The 12,520-nt window shown below is 42.5% G+C and overlaps 1 protein-coding gene across 1 annotated transcript in view; it reads left to right on the forward strand.

The window, feature by feature from the left end:
• The window catches only part of BAIAP3 (BAI1 associated protein 3), a 2,154,334-nt gene that overhangs the window by 2,039,848 nt on the left and 101,966 nt on the right, over positions 1-12,520 (forward strand). The window contains exon 29 of the mRNA XM_069647200.1: positions 9,215-9,286. Within this exon, the coding sequence (XP_069503301.1) occupies positions 9,215-9,286 (72 nt within the window). The remainder of the gene's footprint in view (positions 1-9,214; positions 9,287-12,520) is intronic.

Genomic DNA, 12,520 nt, shown 5'->3' on the forward strand with positions numbered 1-12,520 from the left:
GACTTGAAAAAGCATGTCAGTCATTTTATTTGGAAAGGTATGGAGCATGGAGCATTTCATATGTGGCAGGATGGGGGATGCCAGAGAATGAGAGACATGTTTCAGGGGGAGACCATTCGACCCTTTCGTAAAATGTAAACAAAGTTTGGGGTTTGACGAGAGGGAGAGGCTGAGTTACTTCCAGATGAAACACTAGCTATCAAACCCAGAGATTAAGGGCGCAGCCACCCGTGCTCTTAGACCATCTGAAAAGTATATCATTATTCATGATGGCTCTAAGGGGCTGATCTCGGGCCTGTACAATATATTGCATGAGGTTGGCCACGGAGCACTTGGCCGTACATGGGGAAATGGGAGAAAACACGGGTGAGGGAAATACCCTAGGAGAACTGGGAACGTCTACGGAGAAACCTCCACAAACTTGAAAAATCTACTCAGTTACAAGAAATATGATCTAAGATCATATATAGACAGCGCTGCACCCCTGGTAAGCTCAAAAAGATATATCCGGAGTCCTCACATGTGTGCTGGAGGGGCTGCGGGGGACAGGGTCTTTGCCCCATGTTTGGTGGAGATGCAACAAAATTGAGTCCTTCTGGAGAGTAGTGTAGGAAAAACTGGCATAGGTGCTTTTGGGTCGACCTGGCAGTGCCTCCGGAAGAGGTTCTGCTGGTTCTTGATGGGGGGGTCCTATGCAGACATTAGCAGGCCTCAACGAAAAGCTTGTATAATCCTATTCCTAGCCGCAATGCTCAGAGATAGAAAGGGGGCAGATATTCCAACATTCCAAGATTGGATCCAGAAAATATAGGACTTTGTGGCCCTTGAATGGGCCTTGTATGCTAACAACAACGAGGTGCCCTGATTTGCCAACATCTAGGGTGAGGTGTTAACATTTCTTAGAGGAGACTATAGAATGCAATGGTGCCACCAACAGTTGAAACTTTTGGACCTGAACTAAGACATTTCCCTGCAGCAGCATCACTCCCAGAGTATATGGTGTTCTGTTCGTCTCATCGGGGGAGGGAGGAGCTGGATGGGGGAGGGGAGAATATACTATTTGGAGCCTATTATGTATGTCCAATGGCTATTTGTACGTATTATATGCTCAACAAAACTGAACAAACAGAATTTAAAAAAAAGGCAACATACAGATCATATTTCCAAAAAGGGGTGTAGAGTCTTCCAAGCAGTTTACATATAATTGTCTGCTTTGGGCAACATGGCCCTTTTCGTACACTAAGTCCCACTCTAGGGTATTATTTATTTATATTGCTTTTTGTGGTATGCTACCTGCTACCTTATGGCCACTAAAATCCCTGGACATTTGACATTAATGTGAACCAACATAACAAAACATGACATAATATAACCTGACATAGTATGGCCTAACCAGCTTTAAGAACAAAACAGGCCCAAAAGATAAAACGGAGTGAATACAAAATAAAAACAATAATTTCAAAACAAGCAAAACGTGATTTTCAAAAATTCAAATTCAGTTACAAGATGACAATTGGGAAGGGAGAATTAAAAATGGAAAAACATAAGGGCAGAGCAGAGTTTGCTCCTTTGGAGGTTGACTTGCAAGATGGGAATGGAAAGCTGTTTTGGAAGACAAGCCACATAAATCAAAGGAAATAAGACATCACCCATCAAATCCTTTCTTCATTACAACCTGCAGCAAATTGGTCTTAAGAGGTCCTCTCTCCTGACAACAGGAAGAAACATGTGGGCCCTTTTTGACAACTGAGTCATGTGTCATTTCAAATAAATGGTGACATCTATAGATTTATTTCTGTTTTGTGTTTTATAAAACACTAACATGCTGCCTTACATTTGCTTCCTAGTGAGAGACACTGTGGTGTGTTGCAAAGCCTAGAAACGGAAATACATTAATAAAATAATAAATGCATGGTTTGACAAGCTCTGCCAAACAAAATAATATTAATGCACCACAGGGACTGTGCTTGAGCCTTGAGAGGGAGGGACCCTTAGAAAGACTGATGGCCTTAAAAACCCAGTCTATGTGGACCAGCTACCTGTTTGTCCCTAAAAACACGTTTAAGAGGTACAGTTGAATGGGATGCAATGTACTGTACTGTAATGTGATATGTTATGTTAGGCATCTTTCTTACTGCACTAACGATTTATGAGGGAAGTCTGCCTGTACACGAGACATTGCTGACATACACCTTGGTGAAATCTGCAAAGCAGATATCTGGACGCCACCGATCTTGTGACTAAGGAGGTGCTGCTCAAATAGCTCAGTCCATTCCAATATCCCTCTTCGAGCATTTCATATCCCCAGTATCTACTATCCAATACATACCAAGAATTTTTATTTTAGTCATACATGCTTCTGAATCCATGGAAGTTCCAATACTGGGAAATACATCTGTTATCTATGTATTCATATCACCTCCGTACATTCACATGTGTTGCGTTATTGCGATCATCTTGTTTCTGCTATAAAAAGAAATCTGAAATGTTCCTGTATGGGAGGTTGGCTGTAGGTACTGTAGCTTGCCTCACAAAACCTTCACAATTAATGTTTTTACAATATTACTTTTTGTTAAACAGATTTGAGCCGTGCACGTTCCCATAATTTGACCTTCTTGTCACCTCACTCACATTCTCTGTGCCACTACCTAGACTCTCCTCCTCGCCTCTTCTACAAATCTCCCCTGATTCCAGTGGGGCCCTGCTTCCCTGAGTTTCGCTCAAACATCTCTTACTCTCTTCTCGAACAGTATCCACCTTCACTGGTGGCTGTTGTCAACACCATGTCTCACTGTCTCTCCTTTCCCTCTACAAGGAACACACAACAACCATCACTTGCTCAATAATGCCACATGGGCTGAGTCCATAGCTATGCTTCTCCATCTTTTCTACTGGAGTTGGCCATTTTCCTCAGACAAAAGCCAAAGTATAATGCCCTGATGTTAATAATAATGTTACTTTGAGAAAATAAAATATTGAGATCCTAGTCTTTACCCAGGCCTGGAGGGTGTTTGTTAGATGAGTAATGATGGCCCTTGAAATATTTGAACAATATATTATTTTAATGATAAATACTGAGACACATCAAAATGGCTGGATCAGTGTGAATTTTTTTTGGAAACTATGATAACCAAAGAATTTTATCAGCCTTTGCCACTCAGTACTATGTCAACCATATGCTTGAGACAGGTAAGTAAGAATGTAGTGCCACTGAGTATGCCGAGTGTGGTGTGATGACTCCTGCGAAGTCATCACTGACCACAAGCATAAAACCTCCTCCCATATGAGCAGGGGAAGGCAGCTGCTTCCTTTTCCTAACCCTCACAGTGGCATTATGAGGGTGGATCACATGGTAGGGGAGATGACTGTCGAGGACACGCAATGACCTCTGTAGGAGAGAGGCAGTATTCTACTCTAGGAAAAGAGGAAACCCCTATAAATCCCAAGGTACCCGATGGCATGTTGTCTTTCTACCAGGCCTTTACATGTTAAAGCCTTCTGTATGAAACCCCCCCAGTGGATAATATTCCCCCTTAGGTATGCGTAGTTTACATTCAAAATCTGCTGATCATAAAGAGTTACTTCTGGATAGGAGTTCTGGACAAAACATTACTACACATAATGTTCGTATAGCTTCTTCTGACTCTGATGATCGCTATTCCAAGAAGTATTTAAAACTGGATTGCCCCGAGAAGCCTAAAATATATATGGACTACAATTCCCATTACCTCTGGGATACTGAGATGAAGAAGAAGAACAGAGAGTTAATGTGGAGGAAATGTGACTTTGAATGTGAAGTGTATTCGAGTTGTCCAAGGCTAAATCAGCAGCGCGGGCTACTTAAACCTGAATGTTGCTTGCTGCTAAAGAAGTGAGAAGGAGGCAAGGAGAGCAGCTGCAGAGTACCGGGAGCGGAAAGGGAGACCGGGAGCAGAGGCAGTCCAGAGCAGAGGAACCGCAGAGTTAGTGTAAAAACCATTCAACTGCAGCAGAGTGGCAGCATTCTGGAACAGAGAGGAGAGATGCTGGTACAGAAATGGTGAATGAAGCACAGCGGAAGCATGGGAAACGAGGCCCTGCAAAGCCAAGCAGGTTCTATCAGTGAGGGAAGCCAACGCTGACATGGGAACCAGAGGAGCCCCTGCTCAGAGAGGAAAGCCGGCTCGCGACAAACTCTGGCAGCAACAGCATGTCATACCAGTGAGTAGTTCTGTAAGGGAGAGGGGCCCCGAGACGTGCGAGACTGATGAAGAATATTTAAAGGACAGTTTGGTATCCCGACCAAAATGAATTAAAAGGCAAACATGGTGCAATTATCCTGACATGAGATGTCGTGTGGGGGAAACCTGGAACCCCCATTGCCATAAGCAAGTCCGCGTTTTGAGAGGAAGGCAAACATTGTGCAATTCGCTTGACATGAGATGTCATTTGGGGGAAATTTGGAACCAACATTGCCATTAGCCAATAGACATTGTGAGAGAATGGCAGACATTGCAATTCCCCTGACATGAGGTGTCAGTTGAGGGAAACCTGGAACCAACATTGCCGTAAGCCAACAGACATTGTTGGAGAAAGGCAGACACGGTTCAATTCTCCTGACATGAGATGTCAGTTGGTGGAAACCTGGAGACAGCATTGCCATAAGTCAAGAGACATTGTACAAAAAGACAACAGTTGTGAAGTTCCCCTGACTTAACATGTCACTTGGGGGAAATCTGAAACAAGCATTGCCAAGAACCCTTCATATATGAGATGTCTGCATGAGGGAATTTGATGCAAGTAACCACTGAAGTCAACAGGTTGTATTATTGAAGCAGTGTGGTTATATGATAATTAAAGTGCAAGGAAGTTTGCAATTACAGAGATATTCCTGGCAGGAGAGTAAACCAGGATATCAAGAGTTTTTCGTTGTGCAGTTAAAGAGATATTTCTGGCAGGAGAGTAATACCAGGATATCAAAGGTTTTGCCATTCATAGAAAAGTGTTCTTTGAAAGAGACATTTGGCTTTGCTATGCTGAGAAAAGTTTTCAATGAAAGAGACATTTGGTTTTGTCATCCTAAGAAAAGTGTTTTGTGGAAAAGATGAATATATATTTGGTTATTCTGACAATAATATTCTATGGATGGGAAATGTTGCTTTGCCAAAGAGGGTGCTTTGTGGAAAGGAAATTTTTCATTTATTTTACAGAACATTAATGAAATAACATATTTCCTAAAGGCCTTCTGAATTTATTCAGGGGAAGGGTGCCAACTCCTAAACACAATGATTGCCTTTATTGGAATTACCTATTTGAACGATCACACTCTTTTTGTTAAGTTGGAACCAGAGGCATTTACCCTATGCCTATTTGTGTATATGTTGGTATGAGGGTCAGATACAATTTGGACACAATGTCAGCTCGCTTTAGATTTATTTTCATATGTAGGCCTTCATCCCACCTTCTTTACATTAATAATTAATAAACATTGATAATGTTGAGAACCCTAAACCTTTGTGTCTGTCTCTCATTTCTGACCACTCACAGTGGGTACAAGAACATTTGATGTGGTTAACTCAGTATTCTATGGGTCACTAACTGCAAGATGAGCAACAGCAAAACCCAAAGGTCTGCCTGAGTATAGTGGGTGTTCAAGACTCCAGCACTGTAAATTGTATTAAAGGTGTTTACAAAGTTACTAAATTGGGCTCATCGTAGCATCTCTCCAAAGTCCAATGGTTTACACTTTTCTTTGTCTTTTTCTTTGTGATTTTTGGGGTCCCAGAGCCCACTTCTATTAAGCCTGGGACACTTGCCCTCCATGGCCAACATGTCTGGGATTTGGAAAAAGTCTGAAGGTCTGCTCTAGAATTTTGGGGTAACTCTGGATCTTCCCCAACACTGGGTTTCTCCCCCAGGGTTTCTGGACTGGTTTGGGGAGGCTTATGTCACCTGGCCATCTCCTCAGTCTAAGGCCCTGGACACTGGGACAGTCCGCTCTTGTTTAACCTTGTCACACCCTCCCTGACTCTCCATGATATTGCACTATTATCTTGTACCCCCTCCAACCTCAGAGTTCTCCCCATTGACTGTCTTGGTTCAACTGAGCCTCCCTGGTCTCTCTGGCTAGTGGGAGTACCCGATCGCTTTCCGCATCCTTAGATAATGCAACGTCAGCTCCCCTCCAGCCTTCCTCCATTATTCTGCCGCTGTGGTAATGGTTTTATCCTCCTCCAATCTCCTCAACATCTATCTATCTCTATATATAATGATTTTCCCTCCGATTGTCTTAGTACTTTTCATCAGATGGTGTTCTATCTCTTTTCATCCTCCTTGAAATTCTCCCTCCAACCTTCAACTCTCTCCTCCAGATGATGATCTCCCTACAACCTACAATTCTCTCTTCCAGGTGGTACCCAGTCATCCTCCAACCTCCTCAGTATTCTCCCTCCAACTCACTCCCACAACTCTCCTCTAAATAGATCACTAGCTTGCCAATCTCTGCCAAACACTTTCCTCTAGCTCCTCACTAAAACCGTACACTTCCAAACTGAACTGGCTGCTTTTTATAGTGTAATCTTTCCTCTCCTTGTGGGATATGGATAATACATGTGTAGTGTGGATTATGTTATGTGGCACTGGGATTAGGCCATCTGTTTGAGGTCCTATGGGATAACAAGGGGTTACCATGAGCTTTCATTAAGGCCTGCAGAGACATTGGATTCCAGAACTGCCTTGGACATGTGTGAGGTCTCCTTTCTTCTCCCCAACCTCTGCTGCCATTGCCTGGTTCCGGTCCCTCTGCTTTCCCACCGTGTGAGTCTAATGTGAGAAAACTCTCTGTTAAGCCTGTGAAGCTGTCTTGTGTAATTGTAACTCCTTAGTCCCAGATAGTTTGCAACTTTGTAATCAGAAAAATGCTTACCAGAAAGTGGGAGAATAGTGTTTGTTTGTTTGCTTCCTCTCGCGCACAACGCAAGGCACTTTCAGATTGTTCACCTGTACCTTTGTATTAACGGTGCCGCCACAGTCAACAGGAGTAAGACTCCTGTACAGAAATATTTCCTTCACCATCGGTTTCAAATAAAGTAATGTGTTTCCCACTCTCCAGGGGCTTCAAAAAGTTGCAACTTTGTTTTGTTATTGGGGATGCTTTATTGTCTATTTTGAGTGTTTGAGCCTGGTGAGGGAGCCAGGGTGCCTCCACAAGATTGTGAACCATATGATAAGGTTTCCGCTTGGTGCTCATTGGTATTTGAGAGGGATGTGGGGGTTTTCTAGTGTTCTTGCGACTGTGCCATACCTTTTTATTTTTGTATTTATTTGTTTATTTCTCCAGGCATCCTAGTGCATACATACACATGAGACAACATAAAGCAGGACAAACAAAGTCATGATTCGAGAATCACTTAGACTGGGGAGGAATGATTACCTGAACAGTAACGTTTTTAATTCCTCACGAAAGGAAACCAAGTTCTCTACCAATCTTAAATTCGGGGGGAGAGAGTTCCATAACTGGGCAGACCTTCCCAGACCTCTTGATTTTTTAAAAAAGCAGCGCATACAACCTGTGCAAGGTTGGAGGAGCGCAACGATCTTACTGGTGTATAGCGAGTGATGGCAGCTTTTAGGTAGGATGGAGCATTGCCATAAAGACAATGGTGGTCAAGGGTACATACTTTGAAATCAATGTGGTCTTGTACTGGCAGCCAAAGGAGACCTCTCCTATATTTTGAAATTAGTTCTTTTCATGGAATGTTTTTAATTATCCATACAGCGTCATTGTGAACATGCTGCTATTTCTTTACACAAGAGATATTTAACGCAAGCAACAGTGAGTTACAGTAATCCACTCGTGACAGAATAGTGGCTCAGGCAATGGTATTGCAATTTTCCTCTGTTAGAAATGGCCAAATGCTCCTTAAAAGGCAAAGGTAATGATTACAATTTTTGTTAATCTGGTTGGTATGTTCTTTGGTGTTGAGAGCGAGTTCCCAAATAACACCCAGCATTTTTACTTTGCGCTGGACTGAGTTGATTTCGTCATTTATGAGGAAATTTTCATATTTAGCATCCAGGTTAGACCTAACGTGGGATGAACCAAAGATCAAAAGCTTGTTTTTTCTCCATTGAGGCCCATCCAGTTTTGGGACATCCAGGACTCAATCGGGTTACATGCAAGAAGAAGCTTCAATGAGTCCTGGGAAAAATCACCACTTAATTCTAAAAACAGCTGTGTTTTGTCCACATAGTTGGTAAACAAAAGAAGAGTGCTCAAGGGCCTAACATAGATGTTAAACAACACTTGTGACAAACAGGCTCCTCGTGGCACGCCACATAGGATGGAAGAAAGTGGAGAGAAAGCATCAAACCATTCAATTGCTTCTTTACAGCAGTTTCCTATGCAGTTACCCTATGGCAGAAACCAGGTTAGGGTGGTCTGTGGATCCCCCACATACCTCCTCTTGGTCCAGCATCTGCTAGTTTAGGTTGGCCCTGGCCCCAATTCCCACCAGACCCCAAAGTTAGTCAGGGCACTGCATTACAGTGGGTTCCAGTTTAATCCTGAAAGCCATCCACCATCAACCACCTCTCATCAGAACTCCCTAGAAAATGCCACTCTTCAACCATCAGGCAGTTTTACATTTAATGTACGCATCAAACATCCAGCATACATTGCTCCATGCAATGTAGATACCACAGAATACCTTCCTTCATTTTGCAGATTAGTGCCTGAAATCTTTGAGGTTTGTCTACTTACCACAGTATGCACAGGGAAGCAGTGGGTTTCTAGAGTGCATATGTACATCTGGTTATAATGGCCAATCACAGACCCCTGGAACCTACTGCCTCTAGTATCTTTGTCTACCTCAGAAGCAACCCGTCAAAAGGATGCAAGAAGGAGTTTGGCCTTTGATATCAGCAGCTCGAACAGGGACACAAGAAAACTCAAATACCTTAAAGTTCCAGCTTCTCACATGCATTCAAGAGACTTACAAACTGATAATGATATAACTACAAGTAGCTTAAGGATGGGGCTAACACCCCAGCTGGTGTTTACGTACTCTCCAAACACAATTATACAAAATGAGTACGAGTGCCATTCTCTAGAAATGTGAGACGCCCTTCACTGGGCTGCATCAAATCAGTCAAGAAAGGCAAAAATGCTGGGAACGTGTTGGGGCAAATGGATTTTACAAACCTTATTTACTATGTTTTGTGTTTACTTTCATAGGCTCTTGTTGAGTTCTTCCATGCAGAAGGACAGGGGCTTCCTCTTGAATCACTGCGCAATGGAGATTACAAGGTAGCTCTTCAACTTTATTCCTTATTTATTTTCCTTAGTTTATAAATATTGGGACTGATTTACAAAGCATTTCCCAAAGGGATTTTCCCTTTGAAAAACGCTTTTCTAAATCAGGCCCATTGTGTGTTGTGTGATATGAACACCCCGTTTTACTGATGTTTCAATTTTCTCTAAAACTGGTAAATGTTTTATGAATAAATGTACGTGTAAATTTAACTTTTGAGGTTGTCAGTGACTGATGCAGCAGTCTGTGCCTGCCATACAACAGACTTAAGTTACAAAGATTCTGCTGGAATTTAGGGAAATAGGAAAAGTGGAGTGAGAGAGTTCCTCTAGGTGACCAAAAAAGCCAAATATGTATATAAATCGGGAGCCTGCTAATGCGCCATCAAGTAAGTCAGATTGCCTGTGTGTTATTATGGGAATGGAGGAATTGAATAAGTGTCAATCCCCTAATACTTCCCTGGAACAGAGATTTCGCAGTGTAATCAGGTTATATGCCCATTATTCGTGTGAGTTAGCACACAGCATTACGAGGAAACCTTTTACCTCTGCCTGGCCACATCCTAGCATCTCAGTGTACGCCAGGATTCCTTCAGCAAGAATACTTCAGGACATGAGCATACCATATCTTGTGTGTATATAAATCATAATCAATTTTAAGTTTTATTCGCAATATTCCTTTAGCACAAATCAACACAATATCAATTAATAGAATACAATTTACATAAAAAGTATAGCAATCGAGTGCAGTAGGTTTTCCTTTTTAAAACATGAAATCAATACAAACTAGGCCACGACACATCAATACAAACAAAAGATTAAAAAAACACATAGGATTAAAAACCATACAAAATGGAAGTGCGACTTGAGAGCAAGCTTGCAGCATCCGAAATAGTCTACACTTATAATGGCACATTGTCCATCAGCTTACTTCTTAAAAGCCAGGCACGATCGACATACCTGGCAGATGCAAATATGACTTTTCAAACCAGCGTACTAGTATGGAACTGCATGCTTCCCTTAGGCTTCTTATCCCCATATCAACTAAAAGAGGCCTTAGTTAACTTTGCATAAGCTCTGGTAAACTTGGGCATATCAGCGTAAAATGAATTAGAGTTTTGTCAACTTGTTTACAGAGTGGGCATAGCCCAGAATTGTGTGGTGGCCATTAAAGCGGTGTACCAAGCGGTGTGCGAAAACCCCAGTCTAAAGCAAACATATAAAGAGTGCTCATAGGGTTGATGAATTCCATCCAAAAAAGGTTTGCAATTCCGCAACAAATTAGATAAAAGAAATTTGGGGGCGTTCTTCAAAGAATGCCTTTGGGCCTCCATATTCCGGAATGTGTTGTACTTGGCTGTTGTCTTGAGGTCAACCTTGAGCGAAGGGCAGCACTCACTAGGATTATCCCAAAATATATCTAGCGCTGACCCCACATAATGTCGTTTTTACATGGAGAACCCAGCCCTGATTTTTTGCGCCTTCCAATTGCAAGAAATCCCTCAGGGTGTCTCTGTATGGTTGCAGGCTCGGGAACATCACAATCGTACCCAATACAGGACTGGCTTTAGGGCAATCAAGTCGCCTAGAGGCCAGATTTGGAGATCCAATTGGATCAGCATGGGCTCTCTTTCAATGCGGGTTCCCCTTGGAGAATGGATATAATTATTTGTACCCAGTTGTGTCGGTCATGACCTAGAGGTTTGAGTACTCAGTCTTCATGGATTTTACTTGCTCCTGAATCTTTACTTGAGAGTCTTTTAGTGCCTGGGTCTTAGATTTGGTTAGTCTCTTAGTGGCTTCAGTATACCAATCGATGTAGATGTCCCATTAGCGTTGGTATACTTGTGAGCCCTTTTTCTCTAATGCCTTTTGTAAATATGTTATTCTATCTAGATCCAATGTTCCTTCCTGAGGAAAATATCTAGCTGACTGGGTCTGCGTACATTCATGCCATTGTTCCAGGTACTTGCATGCTTTTGGCGAGTAGTGAGTAAACATGAAGTGTGCTGTACTCCCTTTAGGAGGAAGTAGCACGTGTTTTGATTACCCTGAACCCATTCGCTCGGGGGTAAGACAAGGTATGGATTTTGGATCCAGACACATTCCTAACCCTGTCTGCATCAGGATGCTATTGAGTTTCATGGCTGGCAGTGTTGGTTGGGCTCATAAACGTAACCACTCTGCCATGTCTATTTGACGGTTCAGGTATCCCCGGGGCCCCATTACTCCCCCGTACAGAAATTTCAGAGACAACCACAGGTGTTGGTCAGATTCAGATAACTGCTGCTTCACAGCCTATATCCCCCGTTATTCTACCCACAATGCAGAGCATTATTTAGTTCTTCAGAGACGTGGGTAGGTAAGGGTCAAAGACAAGACAAGACACAACAATGGTGGAAACTGTGACATAACATCGGATTCAGTCACTTCTCCCCAGCCGGGAGCCTTTTCCTGTGAGGCTAGGGAGATGAGACCACTACACAATACCCTCCATAGCTGTAGAGGCAAGCAGGACCTCGCCGGGAGAGGCTCCCCCTGTGGGGACCAGGACTCCTGTTCCGATTAGGAACTCCCGAGCCAGCCAACGTATAGCCCATCACTATTAAAAAGCTGCTAGACGAAAACATGAAGAACATGCTGATATTTGTCATTGTAACATAGAACTGTTGAGAAAGCCAGAAAAGTAATACATGTGTGATACTAAGATGAGGAAAGCCACTGGAGCAATACGGAGTACCAGCACAATAAATTAGAACTTTGATGCTCTGCCGGGAAGTCCCATGGCCATTTCATAAATCCAACAGAGAGAGAAACCTGGGAGTTCCAAAACAGCTGTGGAAGCGCAACTAAAGGAAACAGAAATGCATGGCTTCCAATGTTTGGAGGAAGCAGGAATGCGAATCCTAGCATGTTGAACCTGAAGTCGAAAGACTGGTATTTATTTATTTTAATTTTATTTATTGCATTTGTTGTACGCCCAAACCCTGAGGTATCACTGCGTAATAAATGTGTACATAGATACTTAGTATGAGTCTTGGTGGTTGCGGGTTCATAGAGTTATACATGTTCATGTTTAAAGTTACAGATACATTGCAATGAAAGATAACGTGGTAACTAATATCGACAAACAAAGCATACACCAGAATGAATGCCATGAGCAATAAGGTGGTAACTAATATAGACAAAGAAAAGCATACAGGAGAATGATACAGTTGCGAAGTACCAGAT

The sequence above is a fragment of the Ambystoma mexicanum genome, chromosome 2q (genome assembly GCF_040938575.1).
Source record: "Ambystoma mexicanum isolate Mex_15411 chromosome 2q, UKY_AmexF1_1, whole genome shotgun sequence".
NCBI lineage: Eukaryota > Metazoa > Chordata > Amphibia > Caudata > Ambystomatidae > Ambystoma > Ambystoma mexicanum.